Here is a 20898-nt window from a genome sequence, read left to right as displayed (position 1 = left end):
CATATTGTAGTCTGATGTAGACGAAAAATATTTGTACCCCTGAAAATAATCAAGGTAGCCTATATTGGATTAATTGGTGTACAGTGAAAGAATCAGCTTAAATCTGCTTAATATTATTATCGATATGCGCGGGAAACGTCCAGTATTTCCACTCAAACCACGTGTTTTTTGACAAAAGTAAAAAGGTGTAAAGGGTTAAGGATAATCTCAGCAGCAGATTCAGATTCAGCAGCTTTGCTCTCTGCTCTCAGCAGTCGCGCTCTGCGAGCAGCGCTGGCTCGCTCCGATATTTCAACTCGCTGTGGATTGTGGGAGACGGGGACACTGCCCAGGCTTGTTACCGGAGACCGAGAGGAAAATTTTTCCGCTCCTCTCTCGCATTTGTAAGTAATCCGCCAGCTTCGCGCACAGCCGTGTCAGCTCTGGTGTTGGCGTTTCGTGTCGATCGAGCCGGTCTCCGTTACCCCGGCTGAGACGTTAACGTTGCCATTTCGTGCTTTTTTTTTTCCCTGGCATGGAGGCCGATAGGGAGACCGTGTTGCTGGGGCTGACGGGCAGGAAGGGGAGGGAAGGAGCGGGCAGCTGCCGCCACTCTCGGGTGGAAATAACCCCGGTAGAGCCCGCTGACCCGAGCATTAAAATCGTCCTCGGGTCGTCTGACAGCTCGGTATTTGGCGTTAGTCACGCGCACGGACTGTGGGGGAATTAAACGCACGCGCGCTAGGCATCCGGCGGGCTGTTGACACGCGGAAATAGCTGTCAGTGGCGGTTCAGCCCACCTTACACCTGGTCAGAGTAGAAAAATGCCGCAGATGTTGCGGGAGAAATAAAACGTGCTTGCTGTGTGTTGGTGGGGGAAAAAAGCTGAAGAGCCGCGGGAAACGGGGGCTTGGACACTGTATCGCGCGCGGAGTGTTTGCGTTGGGAGAAGGGTTTTTTTGGGGAGGGGTGGCGTGGCCTGTGCTGTGGGCTAATTGATTACCACACAGCTAATTGGTGTCTGCATCTGGTGCAGCAGCATTGATTTCGCTCGCAGTAATCTTTACGTTTCGTAAAGCGGCGGGGTGACTTGCGAAGTTTTTATTGCCTTACCGCGTGCGTATCACGTTTACGTTTGATGAGCGACCTCTCTCGAGATGTCTGGACCGTAAAATGTCACATTTGGGTTGCGCAATTTCCCCATGGTGACATAAAATGAAAGGCTTATTTGGGTCCTCTGCAGTTTCTCATCAAATGGTCAAAAGAGTAGGAGTCCCGAGGGAAAGCGGCATACTGTGTGTACTAAAAAACACCCCCCCCCCCCCCCCTTCTTTAAGAAGCACCCATGACATCAAACTCATTTATGTCTGGAATTTAATGGCTGTTCCACCCAGTCCTTGTTATCTGTGTATTTATTTATAATTTTTACTTTGTAAATCCAAGAAAGGGGCTCCAATCACAGGAAAGTTAAAGCAGGGGTACGTTTTCCTATCAAAGGATTACTCTGTTTATTGGCAGATTGCTTAATAGAGTACTGGGTCTGGTCCACAATGTTTGCAGCAATTTAAGAAGCTGATAAAGATAAATCTTTTTGATATTTGGCTATGGGTATTGGTCTTTTTGTCATGCACAAATTATTGTTTGTAATAAAGGAGATCAGTGTTGTTCAGATTTGTCAATGGATCGTGGCTGATGTGCCCGTGCAGAGCCTGACGCTGGTAGCAGTGACAGCATCATGTCCAGCCGAGGAGGAAAGAAGAAGTCGACCAAGACCTCGCGGTCCACCAAGGCCGGGGTCATCTTCCCCGTGGGGCGTATGCTGCGCTACATCAAGAGGGGATTGCCTAAATACCGCATCGGGGTGGGAGCTCCTGTCTACCTGGCTGCTGTCCTCGAGTATCTTACTGGTGAGATTTATTTTGCAATGGAAGAGAGTGGTTAAATATTAACAGACAGCAACACAAGGACTGACTCCAAAATCAAGACAATAGAACTACCAAATGACTACTTTAAAATCATTTTAGGGGTATGTAAGGGCACTTTAAGAAAGAAAAATCCCTGTGACGAAGCATGCTTTGTTATTTACATATTTGTAAATCTATTGGATAGCAATAGATGGATATCCAATAGAATGCAAAGTGCTGCAGATTAGCTGCTATTAGCGATGGTGATGCTAGAGGATACTGATGAGGAAGCACTGGAAATCTGTTTATTGAGGGATTTCACAGTTCAGAGATCACCCATGTTTGTCCTGATGTTTGCTTCAAATGACATTCGGAGGCACATTTACTCTTTGAAGACCTCATGAAAGTTAATCAGGTTCACTCATACATTCAGCATTCAGGACACAAAGCTGTTTTTTTTAAAGCACCCTTGATTATTTTTTCTTCTTTTTCTTTTAAAAAAATCCATGTAGCTGAGATTCTGGAGTTGGCAGGTAACGCGGCCAGAGACAATAAAAAAGGCCGTGTGACACCACGACACATCCTGCTGGCCATCGCCAACGATGAGGAGCTGAACCAGGTGAGCTGCTCTATAAATAATGATCCTAACTTCCAGGTGGTGCAGGGCATCATGGACATTGTCTTGGTTTGTCTAATTTCACATTTGCAACTGTTTCAGTTGCTAAAAGGCGTGACCATTGCAGCAGGTGGAGTCCTGCCCAACATCCATCCAGAGCTGCTGGCCAAGAAGAGAGGCGCCAAGGGGAAACTGGAGACGCCTGTCTCACCTGCCCCCGAGAAGAAACCCAAGTCGGTCAAGAAAACGACAGCTAAGAAACTGAGTGGGAAAAAGGCAGGAGGCAAGGCTAAGGTATGCCTTAATGTGAACAAGACTGATGCCTTTAAGAGCGACTGTGACTGAATTTAACTGTTTGAAGTGTATCATTAGTCGTTACTGCGCTTAATTGTCGGGCATGTCTCAAAATCAGTCCAGACTATTGGGTTGTTTTTTTTTTTTTTTTTTTTAAAAAGCATCCATACTGACCATAGCGGCAGATGCTAGACACTCCACTGCTGATTGCAGGGAAGCTATTCCTGTCCAAAGTGCTTGCAGCTCTCCTGCTGATAGCTGTGGAGCTGCACCACTTCACAAACACACGTTTGACCCATTGTGGCTGTAAGAGAGGAAATACACCCTCTTTACACAAACCAAGCAAATTGAGACTAATCAAATTTGGAAAGACAAGTAGGAGCAGAAAACCCCCAGCCTTCAACAAAACATACACAATGTTTAAGCAAACCTTTTTGCCCCAGTTATGTCTGGAGTGGATTTAACACTTCTGGAGCTTAAGTTTGGAACAAAATAATTTGCATTCAGATAACATCAGGAAATTATTATTAAAAATTGAGATTTCATCCTTTTCCACATTGTAGGAAAATAAAACTGGAACTAATGGCACTGCAGGATTTACTGTTTTAACTTTCAGAAATATATGCAACTGAAGGCACAAAACTGAGGCAAGATATTATTAAAAACTGCAGCTTTAACACAGAGGCAGTAGCTGACCTCTGACCCTCCCATGGTGGGGGCGTTATTGCTGCAGTGTCACATGTCAACATGTATTCTGTGTCCTCAACAGAAACAGGGTGAGGTGAGCAAGGCGGCGTCAGCAGACAGCACTACAGAGGGATCTCCATCTGACAGCTTCACCGTGCTCTCCACCAAGAGCCTTTTCCTGGGTCAAAAGGTCAGTCCTCTGTCAATTCAGACATGCACTAACCTCAACACAGGTCACTGCTAATTATACAGAGTCGAGTTCAAGTTTTAGATGGTGATTCATGAGGCTTACGAAGAAAGTCTACACAAATCTTTTATAGATGCAGTAAAACATACGTAGAGCCATACGTTGGATATTAAAGGCTGGTGAGGGTTTTAAGGGGACTCTATTGTGCTAAAAAGCAATGCTGAGGTCAGCGTTTAATAACTTTTCATTTAAAGGATGGACAGCTTGAGATAATGTTTTTCTTATTTCAGTTGTGAGTTTTCTTCTGTTTTCAATGTGACCTGTGTTTCTTTAGCAACCAAATGCTCTGTGTGTACAACTCAAATCAGATAAGAAGCAGAAAAGAATCCTTCATGCGCTGCCACAGGGTCTCTCAGGCTCTTGGTAGACTCAATAGACTACAAATTGTTGCCTCCATATTACATCCGACTGTTTTTATTCAGTCTTTTATCTGTGCTGCTCCCTCATGACTGAACTAGATCTAACACGGGAAATCCGACAAAGATGATTTGATAACATCGAAGCCATTCAGTTGGTGTCTTAAAAGGAAGTTTGTTTCTGTTTAATATAAGTTTCCTCACACTGAACATTGTGATAGTTTTGTTGTAACTCACGTGAAGGTCTAATAGGCTTAAATTGGAGTATAGATAGATAGTTAGATAAAGATATGAATGACAGAGATATTTTGTGATCCGTTAGCTCCCATTGCTTTGGTCCTGCTAAAACTGCTTTTTAACCCTTTGGCTGAGCTGAAACCTGAAAGTAAGTTTGCAACAAGTCATAATCAGAATTCCTTCAAAAGATTTTTTTTTTTCCAGAATATACTTCAAGAGCATAAGACTGTCATCAGATCAGATGCTCATGAAAATCACTGGAGGTTTAAAAAAAACACATAAAAGGCACTGAAGTGACACTGTATTAGAGAATGAATGACTCAAGAATGATGCAAGAAGTGCCACCGGTTCCCTTTTTATTAATTTCACACATTGAGAATTGAAGATAACTGCTGATTTAATATGAATCTGACCCTTATTCTTACCCTTTGTGCTAACTTTTTTTTCTTTGATGTGTAGACAAATATTTGAATGAACAGCATTCCTGTTTGTCAACACCAGTCTGACTTTTTTCACCTTTCACTAAATGTTTTGGTACTTTATCACAAATTAAACACACAATGGTAATGACATAACAACATCTGGACACTTTACTTGTATTAGACAGTAGTAGCAGTTAGACCACCACCACACAGAATCACCGATATGAGGCAGGGTGGATCCATGCTTTAGTTTTTAGGCCTAATGTCACAGCAGAAATCAGGACTTATGAGACCAGGCAACGTTTTTCTAGATTCATGTTGTCCAGTTTTGGTGAGCCAGTTCAAACTGAAGCTTCAGTTTCCTGTTTGTAGCTGACAGGAGGGGCACCTGGTGTGGTCTTCTGCTGCTGTAGCCCATCTACTTCAAGGTTTGATGTGTTGTGCATTCAGAGATGCTCTTCTGCGTACCCTAAGTTGTAACAAAAGGGTGTATCTGAGTTACTGTTGCCTTTGTATCAGCTTAAAGCAGTCTTCTCTGACCTGGCTCACTTGATATTTCTTCTTTTTTGGCTATTCTCTGTAAATCCTTGTGCAGGAAAATCCTGGTAGACCTGGAAGTCAGCCACGCCATATTCAGTACCCCTTTTAAATCAGCTGTCTTTCAACCATTCTGATGCTCAGTTTGAATGTCGGCAGGTCATTTTGACCATATCTACATGTGCAGAACAGGTTTACCCAACAAAGTGTCCACTAAGTGTACTCATTTTTATTTTGCAAATTCTTGAATCATAAAATATGTTCTTACACTGTTTTAATGCAAAAAAAATTTAAAAAAAACGCATTGGGAGAAGTAATTTACTTTAAGGTTTCACCTCAGGCCTCAGTCACACAGACTTGGAACCAGTCAGCAACAATCTGGCAACAACCGGTTGCGAAGGAAAAATGCGCCAGGGAGTTGCTTCTCTGTCCCGGTGTGACCGAGGGTTTAGCTTTCACCTGGCAGTTGGCAGCTCTGCATGCTTTGTTCTGCCCTGCGTATGTTGATGCTAATATGTCATTTCATACTAATTAACTTGACATTTTCTTGCTAGTGAATTAGAATTGATTCTGCCCTGATTTAGCTGCCGTCTTCTGCTACCGCTGGTACTTTAAAAGCATAATGACTCTTGGCACCGTGCTTGTGAATCTTTTATGAGCTGTAACAATGAACAAAGAACAATGAAGTGCTTGCATTCCTTGATGATGCATGTAGTGTACTGTAGTGTTTTAGTGAAGGATTAAAAAAATGATTAGATGCTGAAAATATTAAAAGCTTTCAGCTTTTCATTTGCGGATTGGAAATATTATACTCGGCAGCAGCAGAGTATTAGTGCTTGATTGTGTAGCTGACCAAAGATTACAGCAGCAGTTATCATCAGTGGATGATAATTAATCAGATGAATGCAATAAACCTCCCACTGACTATGATAATGAAGTCATTAATAGAAAATCTAGTCTTTTATTCTGTGTGTTTTTTAAGATTCAATTGTTGTAACTGCTATCGTTCTTTCTGATCTTCTTGGCTTCTGTTTTTCTTTGGCACAATCTGGGCGTTTATCATCAACTCTGACTTTCAAATGCTTGTTGCTGAAATATAGTGTCTGGGGAATAGCAGATGACTATTGAATCTTAAGCTGAGAGGTGCTTTTACTGGATGTCTGTTTGAAATGATAAACATTCAGAGGAATACCTTGACATTTTCAATTCTTTTTCTTGAAACTGTTGGTCCTGCTGCCATGAAATAAAACTTTAAAATCAAGTCAACAAAGAAGCAAATTTATCTTTTCCAGTTAATGCAGCAGGATTCTCCTTTGTACTCTACAAAGATTATTGCAGGACATGTAGGAGTTGGAAACCTTGTGGGACACCACGGGACATCCTACTAATATAAGCTTGTTTTAAAATGCGTTCAATAAAAAGAAGTCATTGCATTTAGATGTAGAATACCATAGGCTGCATCCCCTCTGGACAATATACAGTTGCAAATGAAAGCACTTTATCATGTCATTTAAAGGACCAGTGTGCTTATAGTTGGCTTTCAACTAGATACGGTAACATTCAGCTTTAAAGTAGTGTTTAATAAATGCATATAAGGTTTGCAAACTAAAGCTTTTTCAGGGAGTTTTCAGGTGTTTTCTTGCATGCCCTGTGCAAAATTGGCTTTGAATCTAAATTTAGGAAACAAAGTGCACTGTGTACATTTCTGTAATTCACCAGAAAGTCAAGGTATCCCTACTGAGCTGCAGTGTTACTCTGGTTTTAATGGCTTTGCTTCCTGACCTCTTCCTTCTTGTCCACCTCCTCCTTGGCATGCCTGCTCCCCCCCTTTGCTCTCCGCCTCGCAGCTCAACCTCATCCACAGCGAGGTCAGTAACTTGGCTGGCTTTGACGTGGAGGGGGTCATCAACCCCACCAATGCTGAACTTGAACTTAAAGATGATCTAGGTGAGCTCCTCAACTACCTGCCCTCCTTCCTTCACCCCCTCTCGTCCGCGTGGGCTTAGATATTCAAAATCATTGAAGGTTCAACAGTACAGCTTCTTCTAACTTAAATCCTTACTGGGTTAAAAAATATCAAAGTTTCAAGCTTCTTAGAGGGCCTTTTTCCACCCGTTCCATTCTTTCACACTGTGAGCAGCTCGGTTCAGATGGTGGACAGTGGAAGAGATATTTTAGGTTTCGGTTTAACAGAAGGTGAAAATCAGGTTTTTAAAATGCAATTTGTAGCACAACCAGTCTGTAGTTTCGACATTAATTGTATTAAACTGTGATTTCTAATCAGCAGGTATTTGAGATGCATTTTTATCTACATTTTCTGTTCCTTAAGACATTTCTATGCTGACGCTACTGCAAAAAGGCTTTAGTTATGTTCACCCATGGCCATTGGGGGAAAATCAGAAAAGATTTTTATCATTGTTTCCTCTGGGTTGATTGCTTTGAGGTGGCAGGTGGTCCTCTGCAGCAGTTGCACTGTTCAGCTGTCATTCAAAGACAGAGGTTCTTTAGTGCTGTAGCTCTCCAAAAAGGTGATTCTGTTCATCTGGACGTAGCGTTTTGTGGGTGAATCCAAGTGACTTTAGGATGAATGACGAAACGTTTCTCCCACAAAACGCTACGTCCAGATGAACAGAATCAACTTTTTGGAGATTTCCTTCCCTGGATGATTGAGAATGCATCGAGACGTTTAGTGCTGTAGCTAAAACTTCCCTGCCATAAGATTTGTATGACATCAACTGTTCGTCTTTGGTTTGGGGCAAATTAATACTTCAATAGTTTGTTTTTCTGCTGACATTAGGTCAACAGTTTCAGAGAAACTTAAGTAACACTGCCTCTTTTCTGCTACATGGAGAAAATGGTTTCTCCTGTGTCTCCCTCATACATGCACTAAAGAGAACTGTGGGGTAAACTAGCATTTAAAAGTAGATACACTCACAATGCACTGAAATGAAACAAGTGCACACAAATTGTGGAAATAAAATTAATAATCTAATTTTGTTTATTGGTTTCATGGGGAGACACACCGTTTGTGGCAGCAGTCTGAAAACACTGAAGTAATGAAATTTTCTAAATTATATGTAAATGAAATATAACATTATAATTGTATAATGTTCTATTTAATAGAAATAGAAGATCAGATATATTAAAGCTTAGTAAACGCCAAATGTTAGATTAGATCTTTTTTGGGGTGTGGGTTTAAATAACTGCGTCTTGTTTTTATTTATGCTTATCTATTTGGTTAATGCTCCTGTAAACGTTCCTTAGTAGACTTATTCGATGCTTGCTGGATGGTCAGCTCCTTGGAAGTAACAGAACTGCTCACAGTGTGAATAAACTATGTGATGCTTTGATTCTTAAAGTAGCCGTTCCTGCTCTTTGACTCGTGAATATAAGAGCAGAAAGGTGGAAATTTTCCTTCAAATCAATAGAAAAGCATGGATAAAATGCCGCTTCTAGGAGAAGAAAGCGATTTCTGTGGAGACTTTCAAGGATTTTCTCAAAGCTCCTCAGAGCAGCGATCCTGCTTGCTCCTCCTGTTGTGTAAATGTGTTGCGGTTCATTCCAGGTTGTCCTCCTTTCAAAGGGCTGCAGGACCTTTTGTAATGCTTGAAGATCAGTGTAGTGCACTGAAGTAGAGCGAGAGAAAACCCGACACGAGCCTCATTTAGGCGCTCACTTCAGCCTGACTGTGAGGTTGTTCACCTGGAGTGCGATCATAACATTCAGGACTCGGGATGACACAGTTGGACGGAATAAATTCTGCTGCTGGAAAACTGTAGGAATAAAAATATTTTGGGGTGTGGTTATATGCCCTGACGATTACACGCTTTTGGATTATTTACTCTATTCTTGTTTTATTTTAAGCAAATCTAGCCAACTGTGCAGTCCTGCTTCCTGATTACATACTGTAACATGACCTACCATTCCCTCAGTTGCCTCCTTGTTCCCTGTGATGTCCTCAGCCAATAAGGAGCGTGCTCACTTTCTCTTTTCTTCTTCTCTTTCATTCATTTATTTCTTTTCTTTTTGCCATCTTATTGCTCCTGGTCACTCACTGTGTTTTTTACCACCATGTTTGTTTGCCTGTCGTTGTTGTTGTCTGTAGTTGCAAGTTGTCCAAGCCGACATTTCCATCGTGGAGAGCGACGCTGTCGTTCACCCGACCAACTCCTCCCTCTATACAGGTGGTGAAGTAGGTAAAGGAACCACTGACACTGCAGACACCACGACTGCCTGTCTGCTCTCCCTCTGCATATCCAGATGGTCAGCGCTGCAGTCTGTGGGCAAACATCACAGCAGCAGCACAGTTTTTATTCTTTAATGAAGCGCTTTTTAGACCACGACCAAGGTCCCTGCTGTTCTTACTGTAAAAGCATAACCACAGAATATATGATCAGAATTGCTCGATGGTTAAAAATTGAAAAGGGAGGAAAAACCATCCTTCATTATCAGTGAAAAATTAACTTGCAGAGGCTTGAAAAGTGCAAGTAAAGGCTTTAAGATTAGTGCAATGAGGTACTCGTGGGTAACTGCCAAGATCTGAAAGTTGGCCGCCAAAAAAATGTTCTGCATTCACACGCGATGTTTTCCACAAACCGAAGCCAGTAGGCAAACAAAATGTGGACACTCAACTCAATTGGTTCATGTAAATTTTGGTTTTCATCTCGACTCAGAATGTTTCGAAACTGGTTCCCGCTCGTTCTCATTCGCAAAAGCAGTGTAACTGTAGTTAGCTGGGTGACCTCGAACTCCCACGTCAGCACCAGGGGTCGAAGCGCTGACACTGTGTGAGGTTTATATGTGGATGAAAAGCTGGACTGCCACATACTTCTGTGACAGCTTTTCAGAGATGTATCTGGAGCGTAGCGTGTTATAAGCTTTTTGTAAGCGTGTTCAACAAGCTTTCAGAGTCATATCATATCTTCTGCCTAAATTATTCCTCCTGCTTTGTGAGTCTGGCTCCTTGCCACAAAATCTTAAATCAGACTGCATTAAACGTTCATGGTCTCGGCTAACTTTCAAATCTTTGCCAGTTTATTATCACATCATCCAGGTATTATTTCCAGCTGGCCTGCAGAATGTGTAACAATTAACCTGGGTAGCGCATATTTTTGTGCTGTGCTCTCTCCAACAACCTTTCATAGTTATTCCCACCAAAGACAATGTACACAATGTTTATGCTTCTCCTAGTGATTCTCTTAGTCCAAGCATCAAGTAATGCATACACACACTTTCTCAGTGTGATCCTAACACAGTGCTGCTGCTTGTTGTTGCTTTGTTCCACTCGACTGAAACGCAGACAGTCTGGGACTCGCTTCATTTCCTGTGACATTTAACCTCTCTGACTGTGCTGTCAGTTCAGACGGTTAGAAAGAGAGAAAATGTCTAAGACGCTGTTTCCTGAAGCTTCATATTAAAACCCGTCAGGGTTGATTTGTGGCAATTTGGATTAATGACTGAACAAATATTAACTAGCTCTTTACCTACGAGGACCATCACCCTTTGTCTGCTTTTCTTGTAATGACTGTTAAATGATTTCAGGGGCTTTTCTTTAAAATGCTGACTTTTACTCTTACTTCCAGACCTTGATTTTTACCCCCCCCCCCCCCCCCGCCTGTTTTTAATATTGTTGCAGCCAGAGCATTCATTTGTCTGCTTCTGGTGACGTTAAATTGCCTCCCCTCTTCTCTCTTTAGCTCTGAGTGCATTTTAAAGTGGTATAAATGTCGTCAGTGAGACATGAATACACATGAAATCAAGTATCCTAGTTAAACTTAAATTGCTAGGACTATTTTACTTTAAGTCCATTCATCAGTGCTGCAAAGCTTTTACATTGTTAACTATAATATTCGCTCACCCACTTTTTTTGTTGCTATTTTGAGAGTGAAAGAAAATACTCTCCTCACTGTATATAAGCCACTATGGAAGGACAGAGGGAAGTAATTACAGACTGAAGCTTTAATACATTAGTTTAACTCTCAGAATGAGTCATTCTGAAAATGGCAGCTTTGAATCCTTACACTTCATTTATGAGACTTTCCCAGACTCTTAAAATTAAAGTAACAGGAACATGTATGTTTGATTATAAATGTGAGTGCAGAGATTCAGAGAGAGGCCGGGGGAAATGATTGACAGCATCATTGTCTGTTGTGTGTCTGCCTGCCTGTCTGTCTGCATGATCACCAGTCAGCTCTCTTCTTGCTTGCTGTTTTTCTCGCTGCAGTATGTGAGGATGCATTCACCTTAGTCCTCTCTCCCCTCGCAGGCTCTGCTCTGGAGAAAAAGGGGGGTAAAGAGTTCGCCGATGCAGTGCAAGAGCTGAAGAAGAAAAACGGCCCTCTGGAGGTGGCTGGTGGTAAGTGCACAGAGGATTATTTTTATTTATATTTTAGATACAGAAAGTAGAGGTTATATCAGGAGGCCTGAAAGATCTCGCTCGGACTTGGCTGTGGTACTGTAAATAAGACATTAAATCATTCTATCACCATTATTTTAACACCACATACAGATAAACATGTGGAAATGATAAAAATTTGGCAGAATGTTTTTGTTTTGTTTTTTTTCTTTCAAATAAACGCTGGTGTATTTTAGTGATATAAAAAGATAAATCGCCATAAACACAGGGGTATAAAAACCTGCTACATGATGCTAGGCTGGCAACACAGGTGAACTGAAACATCATCGTCACTGAGTAAGAGGAGTATCAGCTGAACAAGGGGAAATGATATATTTTACTTAGAAATAAATACAAGATCCAAATCCAGAAATTTAAAACTAAATGCCTGCTCAATGATGGAATATCCAGATAATCCTAGTGAGTTGTTTTTTTGTTTTTTTTGTTTTTTAATAATTTTTTTAGACATTTTCAGGCTCGATAAATCCTCTGAAGAGTGACAAGAACTCCTATAATTTCTGGTAATGATTATGAGACCATGTGATGAGCGAGCAGGTTCAGAGTTTAGTTTTCTTTGGAGTCTGAAAAAGTTGCTGATTGGATGAGGTCTACTGCTTTAACCTGCCTACACTAACCTTATCCTCCAATCACATCAGAGTGCTCCTCTCACTGTCTTCTTGTTACTGGCTTGTACAGTAACAAATAAGCATGTGCTTCTTTAAACTTTTAAACTACTCGATTAAAAATTAGAGGAACACTTTTTAATAAGGCTGTGGCATCAAGTCATTTAAAAATCTGGGCTATTGATCTGGTCAGATAAATGGCAGAGAGGTTTGTTGCTGTTTTGGTGTTAACAAGAAATTAACTACAGGTGCACCACCTGTGGGCAGGCGAGGACATGGACACCCAAATTTGTGAATGCAATAACTTGAGAACAAAGCAATGTAGGAATTTTAAATTCCTACCATAGGTGCTGCCACTAGTGTTAGTGTCACTACTGATATCATGAGGTGATACCTGGACCCTACAGAGGTGGCACAAGTAGTCCAACTCCTGATACATCAAAGGGTGCCTTTTCCAGAAGGTTTGCTGCACCTCCCAGCACAGAGAAGCAACAGAGAACGTTGTGCTGCCTGTAACATTCAGCATGACTGGTTTGCTGACGGGTCAATGATAGTCGAGGGACGCACAGGCTTCTACGGGCTAGGCGACGGCACCCTGACTGCTGTTAGGGGACCTATCCGATGCTGTCAGATTGCACCTCAGACTGTCCGGCTCCAGATCCCCCAGGACTGTATCCATGACATTGTCTCGTTAGAAGCACGCCCTGATGTTGTCAAACATGCAAACAAACACGTGGGTCCATCTCCATGTCTGTAGAAGTCAGTGATTGGTCCATCCATACAGTAAAATTGACTAACCTGCCAAAATATTTTTTTTCACTTTGATTTTCGGTGTGTCTTTGAACTCAGGCCCCTGTAGGTTGACAATTTTGATTTCCATAATCAAAGTGGCATCCACTTATTCACTGAACACACCCAGTTCATGATGTCAGTTGAGAAATCCAGCATGATTATTCAGTTATTTTCTTTACCCTGACGTCTTGTGTGTTTTCAAAGTCTTCCTTTTATTTAGGAATAAACAATCTCTGGCTTTCACACACACTGTGATGAAAAACCAAAACTGTCCATAAAATAAAAATGAATTTTGCCACCTCACAGGATTAGCTTAACATTTTAAGTGCTCAATAACAACTCCCACCTTTTCGTTCTCACTTCTTTTCGAAGTGTATTGTAACTGTTCCTGGGTCCTTTTTAACAATGTTAACAAGTTTATTGTAATTTGGTATCCAGAAACATTCTTGATCAGTGTTGTTTCTAGATTTTTTTTGTAAAAATTTTTTTTTATCTTTTTAATGAAACATTTGGTTTGCTGGAAAGGAAGTATGAGCGTAACACTAAGATGCGCTGAAACTGCCTCTTTTTAAAAATTACTTTAACATTCACACACTGCATCAGATTTTTCCACACTTTGATCTGATTACATGATTGAAAGGGGTTGGAAAAGTGCATATTGATCCACTCGAGCACCACCCAGCTCGTATGACAGTGATGTCAGCGTGTCTCATAAATCTCTCATCTCGCACACCATGCAGGGCAGGGCAGGGTCTTTTTGGCCTTCCAGCTTAAGAAAATGACACCGCAGCCAGGATTAGCTCTTTGGACATGGAAGCCTAGATTTTACACACTTGGACTAATTCATTCTTTACTTAAAAGCTCAGTGTTGAACTTGAAACCGTGAATCCAGGAACTTTTTTTTTTTTCCTTTTGGTCATGACTGTGATCAAAGACATTTAGCACTGGCACATCGCATCTGTTCTTGGCGACTTTAGTCTGCAGCTACAGGGATTGGCCTTCAGAGAGCAATATTATTTTAGTCCTTAAAGATTATTTTATCTTTCAGTCTGTTCGCTCTTAGTGCCTCTCTTATTCTTTCTCCATCTGTCTCTGGTTCTTTCGCTTTATCTCTCTCATTATTCATCACTCACACTCACTTTTTCAAATGCTGCCCACCTTCAGCCAAGTTCGCTCAGTATCCTAATCCTGCTTTCTATGCGGAGCTCGTAAATAGATAACCAGGTGACTGAACACCAAGCCAGCAGCGCCTGACGGGGATTCTGGGATCGGCCCTGTGGTCACGCTGACCACACCTGCCTCAGGACAGCTGTCCAAAAGGTCCTCAGTGATGTCTTTTACCAACATTTTTGTCTCTCTGCAAGCAAAGTTTCACATTTTAAGTCCAGGCAGGTACTAAAGTGAATTATTCAACCCCAGGTTATTCATTTAGTTTAATATTCTGAAATTACGAGTGATTTTTAGGTGGTAATTTCTAAAATTACTGCTGCTGCCTGCATAATAACATAAAAGAAAATGTTAGCTGAGTAAGTAAAAGCTAATTGTTTTATTTATACAGCAAAGCTCAGAGTGCATGAAATTTCCCTTCATTAGTTTTCTGCGAAGCCTGACTTGCTCTGCTGATTATAGAAGATTTTTTAAATGAGCAGCCAAGATTCTGAATTTTGGATTGAATAAACAGCAAAACTGATAATTTTACTGATTTACAGTTAGCTCATTAAATCTGTAACATTTACTGTTCTTAGAGGATAAATCGATTCATTTGTAATACACTCTGCACGAAAAGCAGCAGTGGGTTTATCTATTAACAAGAAGCCAAAACTCAATATGGCTTAATCATCAGTGCCATAAAGCTCCATTGTTGTCCAGCACTATAAAATTGCAGGAATTAACCACACTCTTGCACATGTTCCTGCGTGACTAATGAAGGAACTTGCCACTGCACTTTATTCACAATTAGTCCCACAAACACCATCCTGCTGCTCTAGATGGCCCCATGCAACCCTAAGGCTGGATGGGTCATCCCAGTCCAGCAGAGATGAAACAAATAAGGTCTGAGGGTAAATAAAAAGGTGTTTATGTAATAAAAATATTTAGTGTTTTGTTTTTTGTAATATATGTCAGATGACAGTACATAATGCCAGTCATGTTTCCAGTGGATGCATATAATAATCAACAAAGTTTCATACAGAACTGATGGATGGATTTTGTCTGTAAAATTGAACAAAAATTTAGTTTCATCTTTTCAGGAACCATTTGAATTTTCTCTCTAGCACAAAATGGTTGAGGGATAAGCTAATGTGAAGTGCACGTGGTAAAAGCACATTCTTCTCTCCGAAACATCTGAATTTTGTCTCTAGGAGAAATTAAGACTGACAGACCTGGGGTCAATAAAGGGTTAACATGAGTATCAAAATTTAAATGCACAATATGATTAGCCTGGCCATCGACCAGCAGCTGGCACTGGGTATATATATATTTTTTTGTTTGTTTTTTTTTTAGCCTGTAAATGGCAGTATCAGACCCACAGGTACATGCTGGGTTCCTGAAGGTTCTTGTCTCTTGCAGCAATGTGATGGTGTTCATATTTCAGTGGCAGATTGATTAAAAGACAGCGATCATTAGCGTAACCAGATAAGTTCCTTGCACCTAGATGCAGAAAATCCACATAAGTGTTGCAGGGCTGGATTTCATCATCGTTTGATCGGCAGGTTATGCGCAGTGCACAAACACCACCACACACACTTCCTCCCACCCAAACCATAAAACAAATTGGACTCGGCAGGCAGTCATGAAAACCATAATCATCATCGTCCTTCAACTTTACCTCACAACCAGATCACACATGCGGCGTGACTGGCTCTCGCTCAGCTGTGTGAAGTCTCTCCGTCCTCTCTGAGCCATCTGGAAATGAACTCGTCCTCAGCGTTGACTTCGGTCCAGTCACACGTTCGCTGTGGGCTAATAAACTCTGACTGGAGGCTTTTGCACTTCACAGAATCAGAGGCTTTGGCTGAGTTACACTTTTTACAGCTGCTGGGTTTGAGGGAAGACTAAGCTAAATGTTAAACAACAGAGTACAGGCTTCTCTCATTTTTCTTTCTCTTACTTTCACTTCATTCCTTTTTCTTCCCCGTCTTTGCTGTTCTACTTTTCTTTTCCCCCCTTCTTCTCTGCTGTCTGGAGGAACAGCCCACCTCACTGAAATATCCTGGAGATTTTGGAGATTTTCCACTAAGCAGTGATCTTTTAGCACCTTTGGCCTCCAAACAACTTGTAGGTTTTTATTTCTGACAAAACTGAGTGAAAGAAGCTGTGACATTTGACTGTTCTGACTAAATGAATCTCGGGCTGTGTTTCAAAAAACTCATAATTGCAACAAGACTAAAAATAATGGCATTTTGTGCAAGCATAGTATTTATCCTTACTTGTTTCCCAGTTCTTCTCCGTCTGGTGTCTCGATTTCCTCTCCTCTTTCCTTCATAGTGATTAACCATTCTTTCCTCCCCCTTCTCTCAGCCGTGTTGACCGCTGGCTTTGGCCTGCCTGCTAAGTACGTTATCCACTGTAACAGTCCAGGCTGGGGGTCCGACAAGTGCGAGGAGATGCTGGACAAGACGGTGAAGAACTGCCTCGCTCTGGCAGATGAGAAGAAACTGAAGTCTGTGGCCTTTCCCTCCATCGGGAGTGGAAGGTAAGAAAACACGCAGATGAAAGACGCCTGTAAAAACAAGACACTCTTAGAAAATGTAATGTTATCTGGTCCACATCCTGTATATCACCAGTATGCAGTATGATTATCCACTTAAGGACATTTTTACTTTTACTTTTTTTTTTTTTTGGTCTAAAGCTAAAAGTGTTTTTTGGTTTTTTTTTTGTTTTTTTTAAAAAGGGGGATAATATGAACACTTTGGAAACCCAAAAAACTGTACTGAGTTCTCCTGAAATAACATTCCAGCTGGGAGAAACGTCTCAGATCTCCTTTGAGTAGCATTCTTGGATCTTCGGCTATAGAAAATATTGTTCATGCTCATGTTTATGTGCGTACCCATACAGTTTTCCTTCTTTTATTTTGTAACTTAAAATGGGGATTGAGACGAATTCTTTGGCAACAGAGGTGAACACATCCAGCTTGATCCCATAGAAAGCACTGAGAGCAGCACAATGAGGTCATAGACTGTATATAAAAGATGGAGATGACCAACATGACATCCTGACTGTACGTGATGTTGCATTTTAAGCGTTTTTTTTCCCTATAAGGCTGAAATCAAACCCGCTTCTAGTGCCAATCTTCATTTTAGATTTACATACTTGATATTAATTACTCAGAATTACTTTACTGAATATTTGACAATGGTTCAAAGTTCAAACAAAGGTTTGATTGAAAAGGTAACTCTGCATGTTGTAGCATCAAAATTAAGCAATAAAGCAACATTTTCCAAAGTAAAATGCTATGTGGCTTTACATTAGTCAACTTAACACACATTCACATCTGTCTGAGGAGAAATTGGCAAAATTTTTGGTGATCTGCAAACATCTTATGTCTTTACACACTTGTTGTTTTCTTAAACTCTATAAAAGATGAACAGGCCTGCAGAAGTTGACTCCTGCATAGCAATCAGATTGCTTTTTCTGGTCTAAAGCCACATCTTTGCATTTTCATAGAAATAAATGATATTTAATTTTAATGAAGAAATGATAATTATGGCCTCATTTAGAGGAGACTGAGATAAAATAGGTTGTGATTTAATCCAGAGTGTATTCCTTGACCAGTTGCCTATTGGTAGCATGAAATCCTTTGCAAACCTCTGCGATTTCTTTGGTGGTAGTAGTTTACATGGAATATGCTGACTTGTTTGCAACTCAGTCTTTATTTAGCAGGAGTGAAACTCTGAAAAGTGTGGCCCAGGCTGTTCACCTTTTAAAGTGAACGCTGTGCCTTTTGAAATATGTTTGCCGTAGTAAGGCTGCTGAACGTGAACGTCTTCCAAGTTTCACTATGGCTGGGAAATTAAATTGGCGGATGTTTGCAGACAAGTCGTCATTTTTCCTGCAAACTACAGACAACTGCAGCAATCTGCTAAAGCAATCACATGGAGGTTTTTTTGGTGCTGCACCTTCTTTGCAACAGATTTAACTCAGCTTCACGCAAAAACCTTCAGCATGTACTCCAAACTAGTCAACGTTTATTTTAACCTCGTCGGATGGTCGCACAGTTTAGGCCTGTGTTACTGAGGTCTAAACAAGATAGTTAGCATGAGCTTTAGTTAACCCACACCACCCACTCATCCAAATGTGGCTGCATTCAGTATCTAAAGACCAAAATGCCAACAAGACGACAATTTCAAGACCAGTGGATGATGTTATACTGGCTACGTCTGACTTTTTTAGCTAACGATGTGTAATTAGCCTGCTAAACTTTTTAGCACTTTTACTTTTGTTCTCATTAGCATTTAGCTTGAAACCTTTTTTTTCCTCATTTCTTATCTTGATAATCAGAAGCTCAGATTTGATCTTCCCAGCCTTTGTTAAGCCACTGGTTGGAAACCAGCGAATAACGGTGGGCAGCCAAAGTTCAGGTTCATGAGGTTTGAACAGCTATAGGAAAAACTTTACCTCGCCATTCACCCTTTTACAGCTTAAAATTGGTGCCTGAGTTGAAAGCAGTAAAACTTGGTTCCAAATTCAATCTATAATATGTGCCTAGTAAATAACTACCTTCATGTGTATCCTTACCACTAACATAATGACAATCTCTGCAGTGTGTGCGTGTGAGACCACATTTCACCAAGTGTGTGTGAACTCTCCCATCAGGAATGGTTTCCCGAAGCAGACGGCAGCCCAGCTGATCCTCAAGGCCATCTCCAGTTATTTTGTGGCCACCATGTCTTCCACCATCAAGACCGTCTACTTCGTGCTGTTTGACAGCGAGAGCATCGGGATCTACGTGCAAGAAATGGCGAAGCTGGAGACGAGCTAAAAGTACGGAATATTCCCCTCCTTGTTTTTACCTGCAAGGAAAGAAGGCGGCGTTTACTAGTGATCGATTAATTTTGAAGAGAAGAAAAAAAGAAAATTTTTTCTTAAGGCTGGGAACTTGTTTTTGCATTAAGTTTGTAAAATTCCTATATTGTTTTTAATTTCCTATTTACTTGTCATCACTGGCATTTAAATGTAGACGTGCACTGTTCATTCTGCGGTCTTTTAACACACAGTGCCACACAAAACAGATTGAACAAGTGAGAACACTCACTCTAAGATTTAATTTTCAGAACATATACGGTTTAAAAAGATGCTATGAGACATTGCTACACCTCAAGTACAAAAGGCTTCCAGAGAAGGCCGATAAATACGGGTTAATGCATGTAAACACAGTACAGTCAATAAAAACAGCTACCCTCATTCTTTCGTGCTTAGTAACACAGGACACTTAATCGTGTGTTGTATTTTTTTGGGTATTAAGTCTACATTTTTGGATAATTTCTGTTGGTATCGCACTGTGTAATGAAAAGCGTAAAGAAAAGTTCCGTTTGGTTTGGTCTTTACGAGATCGGTGTTAAAGACTAAAGGAGTGAGTTTTGTTTTTGTGTTGTGTGTTGCAAATTCCTCTTTTTTTTTTTTTTTTTTTTTTGCCTTTGATTCCACAGGCAAAAGATGCTTTCGCAGTGTGCTGCAGATGCCTTCAATTTCCAAAAAAAACCTCAATTGGAAAGAGTTTATTGATATGTCTTGACCCTAATATTAAGAGTTTATTCTTGCACCTGGAAAAATGTACATTTACATTGAATAAGTGGAGATTGGAGGTCTTTGCAGAGCAACAATAGGTTATATTGTGTGTTCCTATAAGTGTTTATATAGATGGAGTATTTGTGAAATGTTATAGTAAAATAATGAACTGTAACATAGATTTTTATTTTCTATTTTAATTTTCTGACTGATTCTAAGTGGCACGGTATTTGGAAGGAAAAAAAAATGTAGAAGTGTGTTTGTCTTTGTTAAGCCATAAAACATACAGTATGTACTCATTCAGAGGCTGTCTTGCTGTTGCTTTTGGTTTTTGGTTCTTTCCATTCAGCCACCACCAGATGGCGCCCTATAATCACAAATTGGACTTTCCATCTCAGCCATTTTCTTGTGCAGCAGCAGACCTCTTCACACAGACAGCGGTTGATTTGAGGTTGGATTTGAATTGGGACTATTTGAACGTACATGAGGAACCGGACTGTTTTGCTGCATTTAGACTTTTCAACAGTCTAACTTTTTATGGGAAAAAAAAAAAGTAAGGTGCTTTCTAATAATTGCTACAATTGATGATTGCAAAAGGTCTGTACACACTCCGGTAATAAAATACCTTCAAAAATTCTGAGATCATTTTGTGTTTCATGCAGATCTGTGGGATGCTGCCAGTAACCGTGAGCTTCATGATTAAAAATGCATGTGTGAGCGTGAAGTTTAATTGAAATAGAAGCCTTTGTTGTCCCCTTTGGAAAAGAGTGTGTGTATGCTGGATGTAGTAATAAATCCCTCTCCACTGTTTTAAAGTGAGCATAATTGTAAGTGTTGCAGAACAAATGGCAAAAAGATGACACGCTACATTTATTTGATTTGACTGAGAGCCACAGCGAAAGCCTCACGAATCTCAGCTCATTGAGCATATGCGTGTCTGTGTTCAGGAGGCCCAAACGAGTTTTTTTTACTGGAAGAAATCCTGAGTAGTTTTCATTTCTCTTTTAATTTAATTTAGGGTCACACGTTTAAGATTGGTTCAAGTTGTGCATGAATCCAAAAGACTTAAAGCAACTGTTTTTGG

The 20898-nt window shown here is 40.7% G+C and overlaps 1 protein-coding gene across 3 annotated transcripts; it reads left to right on the top strand.

Annotated features, from left to right (window-relative positions):
• The first annotated feature begins 225 nt into the window (after nt 1-225).
• macroh2a1 (macroH2A.1 histone) lies at nt 226-20450 on the top strand. Of its 3 annotated transcripts, none has more exons than XM_004561780.3 (9): nt 226-383; nt 1686-1886; nt 2396-2502; nt 2602-2793; nt 3563-3670; nt 9385-9475; nt 11545-11634; nt 16608-16782; nt 18903-20450. In XM_004561780.3, the coding sequence occupies exons 2-9, from the start codon at nt 1715-1717 to the stop codon at nt 19066-19068; spliced, it is 1101 nt and encodes a 366-aa protein (XP_004561837.3). In that variant the 5' UTR covers nt 226-383; nt 1686-1714; the 3' UTR covers nt 19069-20450. The 3 variants fall into 3 exon arrangements, with proteins under 3 accessions (XP_004561837.3, XP_004561836.3, XP_076745482.1); XM_004561779.3 differs by lacking the exon at nt 9385-9475 and adding an exon at nt 7127-7226; XM_076889367.1 differs by lacking the exon at nt 18903-20450 and having other exon boundaries at nt 9385-9471; nt 16608-16747.
• Nucleotides 20451-20898: the final 448 nt, after the last annotated feature.

The sequence above is a fragment of the Maylandia zebra genome, linkage group LG10, assembly GCF_041146795.1.
Source record: "Maylandia zebra isolate NMK-2024a linkage group LG10, Mzebra_GT3a, whole genome shotgun sequence".
Classification (NCBI taxonomy): domain Eukaryota; kingdom Metazoa; phylum Chordata; class Actinopteri; order Cichliformes; family Cichlidae; genus Maylandia; species Maylandia zebra.
The sequence above is the reverse complement of the archived record's forward strand: the minus strand, read 5'-3'. Positions and strand labels throughout refer to the sequence as shown.

Excerpts from the sequence above, each read along its gene's own strand:
- macroh2a1 (XM_004561779.3), top strand. The coding sequence starts at position 1,715 with ATGTCCAGCCGAGGAGGAAAGAAGAAGTCGACCAAGACCTCGCGGTCC. Across the intron at positions 2,503-2,601 it reads ACGATGAGGAGCTGAACCAG|TTGCTAAAAGGCGTGACCAT; the intron begins GTGAGCTGCTCT and ends CAACTGTTTCAG. Across the intron at positions 11,635-16,607 it reads CCCTCTGGAGGTGGCTGGTG|CCGTGTTGACCGCTGGCTTT; the intron begins GTAAGTGCACAG and ends CCCTTCTCTCAG.